Source organism: Hemibagrus wyckioides, linkage group LG22 (assembly GCF_019097595.1).
Source record: "Hemibagrus wyckioides isolate EC202008001 linkage group LG22, SWU_Hwy_1.0, whole genome shotgun sequence".
NCBI lineage: Eukaryota > Metazoa > Chordata > Actinopteri > Siluriformes > Bagridae > Hemibagrus > Hemibagrus wyckioides.
The window spans coordinates 9139991-9158416 of record NC_080731.1 but is presented as its reverse complement, the minus strand read 5'-3'; the positions used below and the strand labels follow the sequence as shown (position 1 = coordinate 9158416).

Below are 18426 nucleotides of genomic sequence, written 5' to 3'. Positions count from 1 at the left end.
GCAGCCAGCTCCTTCTTGCTTGCACACACAAGCTTTCACACAAGCTTTCCAAAACTGTTACTATTAAATTAGCTATACGACAGAATCACTATGACTTTTAATAAAGTAAATAGACAAGAAATCCATGCTAAGCACACATACTTTTGTCGTTTCTGACATGAATTACATTAGCTCAATATTGATAAACATGACTAGTATGAAAGTATTTTAGCATCATCACACATTTTTTCATACCTCTGCAATAAGCATTTTTTCCACCATAGCTATAAATATGGTACACCACCCAGCACTCTATGTGGCATTAACGCATCAGTTCCAGAGAGCTGGGTGGTATACATTATTTTTTTGAAAAAGTACTCTACCTAAGGTTACGGTGCATTGGTTAGTATATTTTTTTTTCACCTGACTTGCATCTACAACTCTAACCAGTGTATGAACTTTGTGAACTTTCTAGTTTTTTTGTTTTTTTTTATGTAAAGGTGTTCCAAAGTGAACTCTAAAACCCAGCCATCTGGAGCGAACACATTTTCCTCTGCAAATTTTGGCTCAGCTCAATGGCTCTTTTCAAGGACTAAAGCAGGTAAACTTTGGATCATAGGAGATTGTCCTGGCACCTGCAGCCCGAAAAGAATAACCGATCTAAATCAAATTTGGATGTGTGCAGCAGTTCATGTTAACTGTTATCTCGTGTAAGGAGCCAGTGCCCTTCTACTTTTTCTCAGCTCCGTCTACATAAATTCCTAAATGTGAATTTATTACAGTGGGAAGTTCTCATTGTGTTTTCGGAGAGGCACCTGTGCTTTGATACAGCACTTCAAAACACTCAAGAGAAGGATGATATTACGCTGCAAAGTTGCTGATTTCTTTCCTAGTTTTCAGTACCATGGCTAATTTGTAAGTATTTTTGCTTAGGGTCAGCGTGCTGCCGCACATCTGATGGGATATTTTGTGTTTCTTTAAGTTCACATATACAGAATGTTGAGATGTAGCAAAAAGGTTTCCTTTGATGGAACGAACTGGAGCCAGTTACTTCCCCCAACCAAGTACGAGCGGGCACAAAAGTCGTATTCACTAATAGTTACTGATGTAGCCTGTTGATTCAGCCAAGGAGCTTGCGTGTTGCAGAAGCCTGACCCCTGAGCTGTTTTGGTATATGGTTTGAGGTCCAGGAAGGGAGATGCCTGAGGATATGCAGTGGCAAGTTACTTCTTTAATTTAGCTTCAGCATAAACCAAGTCGAAGTAGGTCTAGCCGTGTACTTTGGCTACTTATATTGATATATTTATGTGTTTACACAGAAAATGACCCTTCCAAACTTGAGAAGAGCCCACATTTTCTGTTGTCATTGCCCTGGACATTGGGGCCTATTCACCCGAAGAGTTCAGTTTTATTTTCAGTTCACCAGTAAGGGTTCGACACCACTCAGATCACTGGGTAAATGTTTGCTCGTTTTTTCCCCCCTCTTGACAGCACAAAAAGAAATGAAGGAGCCAGACTTGATTCTCATGTTGTCTTTACAAATGGGAATTAAAATGAGGTTAGCTCATGTCATGTTCACTCATTATAGTTATTGGGCTGTTTAGATAAAATGTGTTTTCTGAGCAAAGGTTTGTTTTTGGGGTTGAGCACTTAGGATGTGGGAGATTCTGAGTAGCCTGTTTAAAAGAAATAATGTGTTTGAACCATGTCGTTTAATGCATGATTAAAGGAAACTTTATTATTTTGCTACAAATAATAATTTGCTATTACTTCCGCAATTTCCTGTTTAGAGGAAAGCTCTTTTTTTTCTCCTTGGGGATGGGCAACTTTGCATCTTTTTTCCCCTTGGGTGAAAGAAATTAGTCTATGTAATTTTTTTTTTTTTTTTTTTGCTTAAGGTTCCTTTTTTAAGGAAGGATGAAAATGGCAGGTAATGATGACGAAGGTTTGCACATATTTCTAAACTAAATACGCCTTTAAACGCAGAGGGTGAAAGGTAGCAGTGTCTCAGGCTGAATCCACGCTTTTTTCCGAAGGTGGTAGCGTCTTTTTTTAAAATACGTTCATACCGGCTCCTTAAAAGTTTAGACTGGAGGGCTGTCTTAGAAAACTGGACCCCTTCAGCTGAATCCCATATGTTTGTCTTGGCCAGGGATGGCTGTCTGCTTGGCTAGCCCTAATGCTGTGGATATTAAACTGATGGAACACAGAACTCTTGATCTCTTTTTTAAGGCTGCTATTTAAGTAATGTAAAGCTCTATCAAGTCACCTGCTTTTGTCTGCTACATGAGGATTGGTCATATCTTTGTACCCCCTGAGTTGACAACAGGGATATCCACATGATGTTACATACCTGTCAGTGAATTTATTATTGATGTGATGCATTTTATTTAGACAAGGAAGTGCTCAGTGTTATAAATTTAACGTCTTCATTGCTGCCAATAGCTTGTATTATAGTCATTTTTGCAGCATGTGTTCTCTGGCTAGTATATGGTATGCTAGGCATGCGTAGCTCTGAGCTCATCACTGTTTTGAAGTGGTTGCAAATGTTTTGCATTGCATTTAGTTTCTTTTTCGCGGTCTTGTAGATACGAATGTACTAAAAATCATTTTTAGTACATGATTTTTTAAGAAGGGAGTATGTGCACAAGAGGAACTCAATTATTAAGCAACAAAGCGACTCATTTTAACCTACATCACCAGGTCAGCTACCAAAAATGGTTTGCATAAAAGGAAAAATACTTTTCAAAAGCACATGACACATTCATCCACAGTCCACTACGAGTCACATGTCTAGACACCTGCTGATAAAAGTGCTTTAGAATCATAATGAAAACGTTAACACTATGAAATTGCACCAAGTTATGCAGTGGCCAAGAAAATCTTCGTACAACTTGAGATGAGATTCATGACGGAGCATCACCCAGGTGGCTTTTCTTAAAATTCCTAAATAGGTTGAGCTCCTCACTTATTCTCCTGAATTAATGCTACTTATTTGAGGAAGCTATTACATATTTTGTTTCAGGAATTGATATAAAATGATGCAAAAAAAAAAAAAAAACATAATTCAATGTGGCTTAGTGGTTAGCTTGGTGGCCTTGCATCTTTAGGGTTTGGAGGATTGAATCCTAATTCTTCCCTGTGTGCATGGAGCTAGCATGTTCTCCCCATGCTTCGGGGGTTTCAAAGGAGTCCAAAGACATGAATTGTAGGCTGATTGGTATCTCTAAAAAGTCCCCTGGGATTGGCTCGGTAGGATTGGTAGGATAAGTGGTTCAGAAAATGGATGGCACAATCTAGTGTGTCCAAACTTTTGGCTGTTAATGTATGTGCATCTCAAAATATACTCCTAACTCTGTTGTCTGTAAAGATTTAAAAATGAACCCAGACATCAATTATAGTATTTGCTTTTCCAAAACTGTACCTGCAGACACGATCAAGGTATTATTACATCAGTGGTGAAAATGACTGTCCTGGTTGTAATTGGTTTGGTGCCACAAAGACTCCTGAATAGATGGCAAATGACTCTTAACGTCTTTTATTAACACAGTTAATTCTAAATGAAAGTACGAAGTAAGCACCATTCAGAGATATTGTTTGACATTCAGAGATCATAGTTCGAACACTCCCATAATGCACTGCTCTTTGTTCTTATAATATTAATAATACATAACCATAGCACAGAAGGACAGTATAGATACGCGCAAGACACGGTTTGAACTACAGCCTTGCTAGTGTACAGTATGCGCCTAGGATTATAATAAATGCCAATGAGTAGTTCTAAATCCTGACATTTAAGAAGATGGTTTGCTGACCATCTTTCCATACAAATATCTGTTGACAAGGGTTTTTTTTGTGTGTGTGTGTCTTTGTACACAAAAATACGTTACTGTTTCTTTAGTTTCCTTCATCCGTTCTGTTGTACTCAGATGCGGCTAAGCTGTTATCCATCTACTTACGGAACATGTAAAGGTCAGCAGTTGTACAGCTCATCTATTCGGCATTGCTCTTGTTCAAAAAAATAGTATAGGCACTGTACACTGCAAAAAATGACCACAAGTGAAAAATATATTGGATAGAGTCAACTTAATATTAAAGTATAATGATGATCCAAAATAAGTTTTAAGTTGTACAGCAGATCATTTTTAAGCGTTTATTATTAGAACATTATATGAAAATATAATAAGAATATTTACAGCTTGAAATGAGTAAGAGAATATAAATATAATCTCATATTAAGGAATATTTACAAATACAATTTCCCCATATCAAAGATCTTTACATTTGCTAATGTAACTTTTTTCAGTGTTGTGGTTAGGGTTAGGGATATGGGATAATTTATTATTATTCCTTTTCAAATATTGTTATGGATGTAATAATCTATGCTGGAACATACAGTAAATATTGCAAGAAGAAGCACTTCATTGTCACTTATATCCTCCAATATTTTTGTTTAGATTTACCTTAAATCCTTGCAAACAGAAGCTTATGCTTGGCATCCTTCATTTATGACCATACATTAATTACAAAATGTCATAAGTAGATATGTCAGAGATAGCTACAAGCCTGTTGCCCTTTTGTTAATCTGGCCTCACACCTCAGGATTTGTGATATATGGATACAGCTAAAGCTCAGAGAAAGCTTTTGAGTGTCAAGGCTAAAGCTATCTCATGCTTGCCAGGTTATTGAAGGCATCTGAAGTGTGCAAATATTTCATTTTGAGCATTGCCATGTTTTATGCAACAGACAGTATTTGCATTAGGCCCATTAGAAAGGTGTAGGATTCTGCTTGTACATTATTTCTCTTTCTCTTATACTTTGAATACACTCTTTCCTTGCCTTCCCCGGTAACACAACGCAATCAGAGTGTTAACAGGCAATCTTCACTCATGCTCTGAGTGAACTCTGATCACCTACCGATAAAAGACTCCAAATCGAAATCTTGAAGAGAAAGTGATTCCTTAACACCCCGTTTGGCAGCGTAGATTTTTCTACTCATGTTTAATGCATTATCACCCACTATGTCTTGCAGAACGCCTCTATTTCTGAAATATTCTTGGGCTGTGTTGCATGTACAGCATGTTTAAGATATACATACATATTTTTAACGATGTTCAAGTCAGGGGACTCGGTACATCATTAAAAATACGGCCATTCCAAAAGCCTCTGCTTTGTGTTTCTCATAGTGGATTTTCAGATGTTTCGGCTCATTCCTCTTCTGTAGAAGCCAGTCTTTTCAGCTTTAGTTTCTTTACTGACTATGCCACATTTATTTCAGGATTTGCTGATATTTACTGGATTCCATTCTTCCATTCTGGAATTTTTCCTGTGCCACTGTCACATGGCTTAATAGGTCCACTCTGGTGTTTTGTTTCCTTGCAAACCTACCTAACCATAGAGGTCCATTTCTAATACCGTGTTTCCAAAATGCGGCTTGCAAATGTAGATCTTGTTTAGTTTATTGCCATTTCTAGGCATTTCACAGGTAAGGTTTCCTGCTGATGATTTTTCCATGCAGGTCCTGTCTGTGTAAGCAACACTGCTGAGTAAAATGCTGCACCACCAATTGTGTCATCAAATCCTTCCTGCATGACCTACCTGCAAATTGGGGTTTTGTGTTGCCTTTCTGCCTAGCATGTGAACAGCTAAAAATAAACGTTTTCTTGGTCTTCGTTGACTTCCACACTTCACCTTACCTCCAATTTCTCACTGACAGTTCAGACAGTAGAAATTGTAAGCTGGAAAACCTTTGATTTATAGCCTTTCCCTGGATTGTAGCCATCAGCTAGATTCATCTTCAGGTCCCTAGGCAGCTGGTTATCAAAGCCTATGATTGTTGTATTAGAGAATTTATTATGCTCTAGAATTGTTATTTCTATGCCAATTCTTGATTTAACAAATCTAACAAGCCTATCTAGTCCCAATTAAGGTCTAACGAGTTTGTTAGGCTTTACAACTAGGGTCCATGGTGGTTTAGTGATTAACATGTTTGCTTTGCACCTCTGGAGTTGAGGTGTTTGACTCCCACATCTGCCCCATGCTCCATGTGTCCTCCAGGTACTCTGGTTTCCTTCTTCAGTCCAAAGATATACATTGTAGGTTGGTTGGCATCTTTAAAATGAGTGTGTGTTTAGGTTTGTGTCCTGTAATGGGTTGGCATCCCATCCAGTGTATCCCCTGGCTTTTGTCCCAGGGAGTCCTCTGGGAGAGGCTCCAGGTTCCCTATAACCCTGTGGATGGATGAACTCGAGACTAGGTGTCCAAACTTTTGCATATGCCACAATTATTATTTGGATCCATCAAATATAAAGTCCATTAACAGGTGCAAAAGAGATTTGCAGAAGAATTTATTTATTCATTTATTTTAAATTCTTTGTGCAAAGGATGTGTTTATTTCTTTGCACTGAAATCAATAAATGATGTCATCTCGCCAGAGATGCCAAAACTTTTGCACTCTGTTTCTGAAAAGTGCACATGATAGCACTAAGAAGGCCAGACTTCTGATGAGGAGAAAGCTGGAATCTGAGAGAGAGAGAGAGAGAGAGAGAGTTAGTCTTCTAGCACATTCCAGAGCTCAGCTCTGAGAGGCTGGACTGTGTACATGAGTACATGAGGCCGGTTCTGGGGCTTGAGGCACTGACTAAAAGAGCTGCTTTAAAAGTGCAAGGAGGTCAGCGCGTACACACACATTCTTACACACACAAACCGTCAAGTATGTACACATTGACACATACATACCCACTCTCCTGACTTGAAACACACCCAATGACACTTAGATACTCACCTGAGAGCAACATTTACAGACATAGTATGTATGAAACATCAGTATTCAGCTTGTTCGATGAACAGTAAATTATGATGCCTGAAGCATGTAAAAGGGACGACAAAAATAAAACCTGTTCACTTTATTACCTCTGCAAAAAAAGAACACTGTAGACAGGATGCATGATGTGTAATATTTGTGATATATTGCAGAAAAAAAAACAATCTGAAACACTGACAGAAATTTGGGAGTGCCTGTTGAAAGTCTGACCATATGGTGGAAAAGTGAGAAAAGCTGGAAAGGAAGAGAGAGGGGAAAAAAGTAGCTCACAAAAAAGTGAAGATGAAACAGTCCTGAGTATTTATAACAACAAGTCAAATTGTCTCAGTTGCTAAGATGTGATACTATGACATTGTTATGTCTAGTAAAATAAAACAGTGCTTCATGGGAATACATGAAAAAACACAAAAGTTTAAAAATATGCTAAAGTTCATGTTGTTATCCAGAACTTCATCCTCAGCATTACAGGGCCAAACTTCTGCATGTAGCTCATCCCTGTTGCAGTGCTAAATGCCATGTTTTTGTTTTTGTTCCCTAAAGGCTGGCATGATCCGTACCAACTCTGATGAATACTTCATTGAGCCTCTGGAGCGTGGCACGCAGCAGCAGGAGGAAAACGGACGAGTGCACGTGGTGTATAGAAGATCCGCTCTGCTGCAAACACCCTCAGACATCTCAGTGGACTACGAACACCCTGGTGCGTGTCTCAGTTTGATCAAATCCATGTCTTCTCTTTTTCTGTTTCTTGACACAAGCTTAGGTAAGAAACAATGGAGGTTCCACATGGAACTAAGTAAGCAAGAGGTTATGATGAGTAGCTTATATATTTTAATGTTGCTAACTTTACTGTAGTAACGGTTTTGAACTAGGAAGTGGAATTTCATGTGGTGAAAACAGACACAAGTGGGTTGATACACACAGTGCGACATCCCAGTGCGATTACAGGAAATATAGTCACAGTTAAAATTAGAGGACTGGAATTAGCTGCCATATAGCGATGAATAAAACCACTGTCTGCTCTTATCTATAGCTTGATAATGTTTAGATTTTGGCACCACTCTCACCACTCTCAGGGTCCTTCAAACTGAGGGCTGGATTTCACCTCACGTTGTCACAATCAGGCACAATCAAGATGTGCAATACCCCCTGGGATGCCCCTTCCTGGGTCAAGTCAATAAGTGCTACAGGCCCACTGCCAAGCAGTCTGTTCTACAGGAACTTTGTGTTTTATTCAATCATGCAAACAATTCTTCTGCATACAGCCAGGCTCCCAAGATTGCCTATAATTAACCGCCTTGCTCAATCTAAAAGCATTATATTTTGAGTGCAGGAAGGCAATTCAATTATGTCAGATGTGGCAGCTGCACTTGTGTTGAGGGCAAAAAATGAGCACTTCATCATAACCCCTTATATATAAAGCATTATTGTGCATAATTAGCGATAAATTATCCACCATTAAATAAAACGTTGAGGAATAATTCGTTCTGTGTATGTAGGCCAGTACTCTATAGGTTATAGCCAATCAAATGCTTAGTTTGACCTCTTTTTGCACAATAAACTAGACGCATCTCAATCAGAGTACTTCCCATTCAAAAAGCTTTCTGTGAAAAGGTTTATGATTCTGCTGAACAGGTGGGAAGCTCAGGACTGGCACTCTACACCCCTTTATGCTCACTATGGGGTAAACGCTTGTCTGGTGGGTGGGGTTGCTATAGCAAAGCAGTGGCGTGCCATTGTGCCATTGTTGCAAGCATCCAGGAATGAGAAATGATTACTCACTCTGTTCTGGTTGCTTGGAAATTCTGGTTCTTTTTTACAGTCTGAGAACAGGGTTCTTTCTCTCAACCTTGCTAACCTTGTATACTCCCACCATCATCAAACCATTGTGCATCCTAGGCTTTACTAAGGACCACCAGCCTGGAGCACTTCATCCATTTTTTATTTGGATTCAGTAAAGAAGCCAAATTTTCACTCCATTCAGACAAGGAGTTCTCAATGAAATGCTTTTAGCAGGGGTATGAAACTTCATCTTTCTGTTAACCAAGCAACTTCTGATATACTTCAACTCATTACAGATCCATATAAATCAGTTCACAATTAGTTCTCCAGCATGGGAAAATCTGCAGGCTTTGCAGAAGACCCCATCCTAGTAACCTGAGAAGCTGATTGATTGATTGATTGATTGATTGATTGATTAATTTATTTATTTATTTATTTATTTATTTATTTATTTATTTATTTATTTATTATACCTCTAGGGTTATTTGTGACCAGTAAGTCATGGTCAGGGAGGTGTCTCTATTGGTGGCAGTGAGATACATTACACTGCCTACTGTACATTCTACAGAAACTTCAACAGGACCTCTTTTGAACAAGTCGAAGCCGTCGACAGTGGTAGAGAATGTGTCCATTGAGTGTGTTACAACACTGACTTGGCCACAGCCCCTGGTAGCGTGTTGGCTGAGTACAGTTAGTCAGCAGACTAGTAAAAAAAGAGGCTCTTAGAGGTGTGTTATTTATTTGAATGTTCCATGGAGGTTAAGCCAGGGCCTTTTCTTGACCTCAAGTTCTTTAAAGAAGCACACCCCCAAAGCGTCCTAACAAAGGAAGGAATGCCATAAGCAGCCATTTTTTTAATTTGCATAATGAAAACTGACAACTTTTGGCTTATATTAATCATTAGTGAAAAGATGGAGTGCTTTTTTTTCTGCACGACATAATCTTTTGTGAGGTGAAAGGTTAAGACAGAACATTAGAGAGGATTTTAAATTAGATTATTTCTACGGAGTTTTTTAGGATATGCCTTAGGATGAATGAGTCACATAGCTTCCTGTCATTAACAGAAGCCCTTTTCATTCAGGTCTGTAGACAGTAGACAGCGCATGAGCCTCAGTAATGCATGCGTTTCAAAGAGCAGGGGAGGGTCAGTGATTAAGGTGCCGAGCTAGTGATCGGAAATTTGCGAGCTCAGATCCCTGGACCTTTAGATAACCACTGGACCCTGAACTGTATGTTGTACGACATAAATAAATGTCTGCAAAATGGCTAAAGTTGAATTATTCCATCCTTCTTACGAGCTGTATGTGAAAACAATACCTTTTATCCTGTATTATTTAGAAATAATAAGCACCTTTTCTACTTTGGTCTCATGCTGCCTTTTTCACTTAGTTGCTTTCTCAGATGTTAATCTCTTCTTTCAATAAACACAATGCAATGATTAGGCAGGAGAAAATAATAATAAATCAACCAGACACTGCTCCTGTCCAAATCATTGTACAAACACAGATCTGGATATATCTATATAACTCATGATTGCGAATGATATCATTTTCTTTTTATGCACAGAACCTCCATCTCTGTGCAAATTACAGCCTTGCGGCAGAATAAGTGTCTCATCTTGTCTCAACATGACTGGCCTGTGGACAGTTCACTGGTCATGCCTTGAGTAGATGTGCTTAAAAAGGAGGAGCAACAATTACCAAGAATGACAGCATAGAATCAGCTACACACGACACTGCACATTAACATGCTGCATCCACTAAAAGCTTCTAGCAGGGGGGCAATTTAAGATGTTAGATTAACAGCGAGCTTGAGGAATAGTGCGGATAGTTCAAGAAAACCCTTGAGAATTCTTGTCTGGTACATCCAGCGAAGCATACAGCTGTAGTGGTCGAGTGGATTTATTCTCAACCCCAAAGTACCCTCGGAAGGGAAGATCCGGATTTGGTCTCTGGAGAAAAAAAGAAAAGAAATGATTTATATTTGTCACACAGCTGTGTTAGGTTGAGCCAGGGCTGCCGAGCTGGGAGGAATTTGGTGAGCTGTCAAGAATGAAGAACGAGTAATATTCAAACTGATGACAAGTAAAGAAAATCCAAACAGTCTCAAAAACAAACAATGCTTTTTATTAGTAGCAGGTGAACATTATTTAGAAACGGTAGGAAGAGAGAGAGAGAGAACTGTGAACAAGGAGGACTCAAATCCGACCGGGATGATGGTCACTGACATTAAGCTCCTTATCTGTAAACGTTACACCGTCTTTTTTATTTTCTATTTTGGCTTCGGGTTTATAATTGGCTGTACCAGCTGAACACATAGCAGGTAGGAAAATAGTCACTGCAGACCTCAGCTCTTAATCTGTAATCCATAGTATCTGATTGCAGTGCGTTATAGCTCAGAGGGATGGCTCAAAAATTGCGTTCGGGGCTAGTGCCACATGAAAGGTGGTGTTTCTAGATAGCATAGCAACATCGGGCCTGATTTATCAAACTGGATATGTGCATATTTATTCATAAATCATTCACGGGAGCTTTCACACAATAAATGTGTTAATCGTGAAAATCCATTGGCGTTTGCATATAAGGTTAGTATAAGAAAGATAGTATAATGAGACTTAGCCTCGCGTCAAAACTAATGTGAGTTACGGAAATTTTCCATGCAAGTTTAAGCAGTCTGTTTATTTCGACCGCACACATGAATGTAGTGAGGATTTTGTATAACTTGGGCTTTCGTGTCAGTGATGGGGAAAACAATCCAATATGAATCCATGAATTCAAAGAGAGAACACTGGCCTATTAAGGAAGGAAAAAAAAAGTATTGGCACCCATTAAAAAAACAAGCTAGAGTATGTCTGCGGTAGCCAACATGCTGAAAAGTCTGGAGATTTAGCACACACACCACATTAATAAAGCACTCTTATAGTCGCCATTTTGCTGTTTTCAGCTCTCTTCGAGATTTGTAGCTAAATACTAATCTGTGCTGCAAATGTGCTCGGATTAGCATTTTTCTATCAGCATGCACACAAGGGTGCGAAGAAAATTAATGTTAGCAAAACATTCATGAAGCCTGCAGTAATTTTATTTATTTATTTATTTATTTATTTTTACCTCAATTAGTCTTACGAAAACATTTACAAACACAGCATTATTAAAAGATTGATAGATGAGGTTAGGATAGATGAGTCTGTAAGATGATTGGTTAAAAGTTTTTTAAAGGAAGGATCTGGCCAACAATCAACCACATGTTGTCTTGATCTTATTAATTGTTGCCTGAATGGCAAGGTTAGATTTAATTCCCGATAGAAAGCCACAATAGGAAGGTCAAGGGTCAGAAACTTCCTGTGGAATGCTGTAGCTCTGGAATCCACTTAGTGACAAGTGAACAACTCAGGACAATCAGGCTTTTTGGGACATTAGGGAATGACCAAGTAATGGCATGCAGCTAGGAAGTGAGCCATTGTGAAGGCAAGAGACTTGATTGTGAATAATGGCATCACCTTAAGTCTTTACTATCCCTCATTACCATACTGGAACCAGCCTCTGACACATGAACCAGATTAATGCATGTGAGCCAGAAAGAGGAAGACAGATATAAGCGCCAGGTTTTTGTTTAAACCCCATTATGACTCGGTTACCAGAAAAGAAAAAAGTTAAGTGAAGTTTTATGAGCGTCATAAAACCTTCATCAATTTGCGCTCCAGTGTTTATTGAAGCTTTCTCTGAAATCCATCTAAACAAAGAACACAAGGACAGATAGCTGTCAAGTGCAGTTTGTGATAAAAAAAAAATCCATTCAATCTGTGATTAGTAAATAAGAAAAAATGAACATAATTTAATAAAAGCTTTTATCAATAGTCAAAAAGGAATCTTTTGTAGAGAAAGTCTTCCATGTCCTTCTTACTTATTAAATGTGACACGATGGATTCTAGTCTTATTGAAAGTGTACCTTGAGATTCATTGTGCCCATAAATTGTTACAGTTTTAGATACTATTATGTAGTTACTGTTTCGCAATAGTTACGCAGCCACTAAATGACCTGCATCTTAAAAGACAGCCTTCAACTAATGTGTTATTTAACAGCATAGACAAAGCAGATGGATGCTTTTTTCCACATTTTTTAACCCACACAACTTGAGGCGTGTGGATTATGGAGTCTGTGAAAACAGTGATGTCCCACAAGTCTGGTTTCCATATTGCTCTCTTAAACACCGTGTGCTGTGACCTAACGCTCATCCCCAAGTTGGGGAAATAAAAGCCTTCTCTTCTTTCCTATCGACACCTCATTTTGTGATGAAATATTAACGCCATTTGGTAGACCAGTGTGTGAGTGTCTATGTGGTGTATAGGCTACTCTCTATGGTTCACGAAGATGCATGCTGTAACAATACTTTCAGTTTAGATAAACAGCCAGTAATTTTCTGATGACCCCTTTTTTGATGATGTGGTGTCGTAGAGAAAAACCATGAGATTGATGCACATGTTCTCGAGCTTTAATTGGAACCACTAGTCAGGCCAGCTTTAGCCAAGCATATGCTCAGAGTCAGAATAACACAGAGGGATTCCAAAGTATTCAATATTTTTCAGCTTTGTACATAAACCTAAGGCATCAACAAGGGAAAATTTTGTGCAACGTGTGATGTATTGGCATTCATCTAGCCAGAGTTTGTGCTTACGCTCTTAAATTAATCATCAATCATGGATTACACAGTCACTGTGCTTGCCATCCTCTCCTTCAAAAATGAGGTGTAATAACAGCCTGATAAATACTTTCCATGGAATATAGTTATAGCTCTCGATAGCTCTGGTCTGAAAAATAAAGGCAACCTTGAGCATTGCAGTGTATCAGAGAAAGCCAGTTGAGCTTTGAGCAATTGTTCCATTGAATCACCTCACAGCCATGCCATCTGGCACTGAAGCAGGAAGTGCTTTATTGCCATCCCACAATGCTCTTCTTCTTCACTGTCGGTGTGTGGACTGCCAGCATTAGGTACGTGGGTGATATAAAAAAAAAAGCCATTCCTAAAATTCCTAGCCCGGAGGACTATGCCATTCACTGTGCAGATTGATAGTTATCTGAGACTAAAGAATTGCAGTATTTACAATTAATTATTCATTAAAGCAAAAATATTTTATTCCTCAAACAGTCAGTGTCCACTTTATTAGGAGCACATGTGCACCTGCTCATTCATGCAATTATCCAGGCAGGCGATCATGTAGCAGCGGTGCCAAAGGGGGGAAAAAAACATGTAGATGCAAGACAGGAGGTTCAGTTAATGTAGCATCAAACATCAGAACGATTTGACGCAATGCTCATGACGTATGTTTGCTCACCATGGATGTAAAGACTGGTATTTGCATTACCATAGCAGTTTGAGCCAGCTTGGCCATTCTTCAGTGACCTCTCTCATCAACTTAGCATCTCAGCCACCAGAACTGCATACACAGTGGGGGCTGTTGTGTGTGAAAATCTCAAAAGATCATCAGTTTCTGAAAATCGACATCCATGCAACAGTCACGGCGATCACATTTCATCAGGTTCTGATATTTGATGTGAACATTAATTAAAGCTCTTCGTCTCTATCTAAATGGTTTTATGCATCGCACCGCTGCTGCATAAGTGGACAGTGAGTGTATATTGACATTTCTTTCCCCATTTTTAGACTATTCAGGATTAGCAGTGCTTATGTCAGTACAAGCCAATTTTGGAGCATGAGAATATGTTTAACTTTTTTTTTTTTTAATTCTGATGTAGGACCTTTAATCCGAAGGTTGGAAGGCTCTCAGCGGAGTCTGAAGCTGAAGATAATTTCAGGGCATTTGTATGTGGTTCAGATTAGTGGTTAGTACGGTTTGATATTATAGTTGCCAGCGTCTGTCAGGATGTGTCTCTGGCTTTCCCAGGCACCAGGATTTCCTCCGCATTTCCTTTTGATGCAGATCTCTACGTTGAATATGAAGCATAAGAAATTTCACATCCTCCCTGGATATCAAAACCAGGTTTCTTTTAATGCCAAATATCCTAAAGTGTTTTTTTTTCAGGAGTTTGTGGTAAAGATTTTGTTTGTTTTTGTTTGGTAAAGGCTTTTTTTTGTAGAACACCTGGTTTACCTTAGACAAATCTCAGTATTAAGACCTTGCTGTATTTCCATCAATAGGGCCACATCTGTTTTTGTTTTGAGAAGTGGAGGGTCTAGAGAATACCAAGCCTTTCTGTTTGTGTGTGTGTGTGTGTGTAATGGTGGGGGGCGTGTGTTTTTGCTGTGGGAGCGGATATATCTGGCTAGTTACGGGGTCTTACCAGCCATGCGCGCCCTGCAATGCCTCAGGGGCAAGACGAAGAAAACAAAGGCACAAGCTGCCATGTTTTCGTTTGTGTTGCTGTCCAGAAATGAAACAACCTGTCATCCTTTAGACTCCATAGAAGTCTCTCATGCTTGTATGGGCAGCATGCGGAATTCAATTTTCTAAGCTTTCCACTGAAGTCCCCAGCGTCTTTTTTTTATTGTACTTTAAACATTAATAATACCTCTTTGCGCTTTTGGTTTCAGAGCTCGCCGCCAACTTGGCCTCAGACTGCTTAATCTAAGGACTCCACTTAATAAAACCTAAACAAAACTCCATGTGGGCGGGTTTACCATTTTTATTTCCCGACTCCATGAAATCGTGCTCTCTGGTATTTACAGAGATTCAGCTATCATGTCTCTGACAGCTTGAGTGGCATTCCAAAAGAAAATGAACACACACGATACAAAAAAGGACTGTCAGTGCCACAGAAAAATGAATGAAGTGAGTGTGACAGGTGTCCTTGACTGCCAGTCCACTTCACTTCCTGTCTTCCTGTGGCAGGATTTTGATTTAGCGCAGTATATACTTATTTGGATTATACATTTCTTTTCATAAAATGATCATATGTACACATTTAATGCACTGAAGAATTGATATCCTTGGTAAAGTTGGGTAAAAAGGGTTCTGAAGAAATGTCTCTGCAGATAATTAACTTCATTGCACATTGACATTTTAAGAGCAATTTAACATTAAGTACATTTCTAAGAATTCCATTTAAACTACTTGCATTTATCCAACCTCGCTTTGCCTGCAAAACAAAACCAGTTTTCTTTAACGCTTTGGTGAGATATGTGAATGCTGAGCAAGTACGCCGAGTCCTAGAGCGTCTTTTATGGATTCTCTACTTCACTTCAACCGACAGTTCCCAGTTTTCAGTGGGGTGTAGGTCAGAGGTCTGGCCTGGTCATGTCTAAAGCTTTGGTTCTGTGGTGACTGTAGATTTAGACACCTATTGTGAATCATTGCCTTGCTGGAAGATACAGATACAGATGATACAGATATAAAACATTTTTGGTGCTCACGGTAAAAAACGGGTATATAATCTGAATCTGGGCATCTGAATAACCACACACTGAAAATATTAGAAAATCTAACCGATACTTCAAGTAGTTTTATTTAAAGGAAATATATTAATTAAAAAATGTATATTTTAGTTAATGACATGCACCTTTACTCATTTGTTACCATTGGTGCCAGTAGCATATATAGCGAAAACTCCAACTGACTATTTATGACTGTAGAAAAGACATTATTAATAATCACACTCTCCAGTTTTTATAATAATTTATAATCACATTCTCCAGTTTTTATAATAATTTATAATCACACTCTTCGGTTTTTATAATAATTTATAATCACACTCTTCGGTTTTTATAATAATCTATAATCACATTCTCCAGTTTTTATAATAATTTATAATCACACTCTCCAGTTTTTATAAAAATTTATAAACACATTCTCCAGTTTTTATAACAATTTATAATCACACTCTTCGGTTTTTATAATAATTTATAATCACACTTCAGTTTTTATAATAATTTATAATCACATTCTCCAGTTTTTATAATAATTTATAATCACACTCTTCGGTTTTTATAATAATTTATAATCACACTCTTCGGTTTTTATAATAATTTATAATCACATTCTCCAGTTTTTATAACAATTTATAATCACACTCTTCGGTTTTTATAATAATTTATAATCACACTCCGGTTTTTATAATATTTTATAATCACACTCTCCAGATTTTATAACAATTTATAATCACACTCTTCGGTTTTTATAACAATTTATAATCACACTTCGGTTTTTATAATAATTTATAATCACACTTTGGTTTTTATAATAATTTATAATCACACTTTGGTTTTTATAATAATTTATAATCACCCCAGTTTTTATAGTAATTTATAATCACACTTCGGTTTTTATAATAATTTATAATCACACTTCGGTTTTTATAATAATTTATAATCACACTCTTCGGTTTTTATAATAATTTATAATCACACTTCGGTTTTTATAATAAATTATAATCACCCCAGTTTTTATAATAATTTATAATCACACTCTTCGGTTTTTATAATAATTTATAATCACCCCAGTTTTTATAATAATTTATAATCACCCCAGTTTTTATAATAATTTATAATCACACTCTTCGATTTTTATAATAATTTATAATCACCCCAGTTTTTATAATAATTTATAATCACCCCAGTTTTTATAGTAATTTATAATCACACTTCGGTTTTTATAACAATTTATAATCACACTTTGGTTTTTATAATAATTTATAATCACCCCAGTTTTTATAGTAATTTATAATCACACTTCGGTTTTTATAATAATTTATAATCACACTTCGGTTTTTATAATAATTTATAATCACACTCTTCGGTTTTTATAATAATTTATAATCACACTTCGGTTTTTATAATAATTTATAATCACCCCAGTTTTTATAATAATTTATAATCACACTCTTCGGTTTTTATAATAATTTATAATCACCCCAGTTTTTATAATAATTTATAATCACCCCAGTTTTTATAATAATTTATAATCACACTCTTCGATTTTTATAATAATTTATAATCACACTTCAGTTTTTATAATAATTTATAATCACACTTCGGTTTTTATAATAATTTATAATCACACTCTTCGGTTTTTATAATAATTTATAATCACCCCAGTTTTTATAATAATTTATAATCACACTTCGGTTTTTATAATAATTTATAATCACACTCTTCGGTTTTTATAATAATTTATAATCACACTTCGGTTTTTATAATAATTTATAATCACCCCAGTTTTTATAATAATTTATAATCACACTCTTCGGTTTTTATAATAATTTATAATCACCCCAGTTTTTATAATAATTTATAATCACCCCAGTTTTTATAATAATTTATAATCACACTCTTCGATTTTTATAATAATTTATAATCACACTTCGGTTTTTATAATAATTTATAATCACACTCTTCGGTTTTTATAATAATTTATAATCACCCCAGTTTTTATAATAATTTATAATCACCCCAGTTTTTATAATAATTTATAATCACACTTCAGTTTTTATAATAATTTATAATCACACTCTTCGGTTTTTATAATAATTTATAATCACCCCAGTTTTTATAATAATTTATAATCACACTTCGGTTTTTATAATAATTTATAATCACCCCAGTTTTTATAATAATTTATAATCACACTTCGGTTTTTATAATGATTTATAATCACACTTTAGTTTTTATAATAATTTATAATCACACTTCAGTTTTTATAATAATTTATAATCACACTTCAGTTTTTATAATAATTTATAATCACCCCAGTTTTTATAATAATTTATAATCACACTTCAGTTTTTATAATAATTTATAATCACCCCAGTTTTTATAATAATTTATAATCACACTTCAGTTTTTATAATAATTTATAATCACCCCAGTTTTTATAATAATTTATAATCACACTTCA

At 36.7% G+C, this 18426-nt stretch overlaps 1 protein-coding gene across 1 annotated transcript in view; it reads left to right on the top strand.

The window, feature by feature from the left end:
• Positions 1–18426, top strand: part of adamts3 (ADAM metallopeptidase with thrombospondin type 1 motif, 3) — a 75870-nt gene that overhangs the window by 9263 nt on the left and 48181 nt on the right. The window contains exon 4 of the mRNA XM_058375020.1: positions 7343–7499. Coding sequence (XP_058231003.1) covers positions 7343–7499 — 157 coding nt within the window. The remainder of the gene's footprint in view (positions 1–7342; positions 7500–18426) is intronic.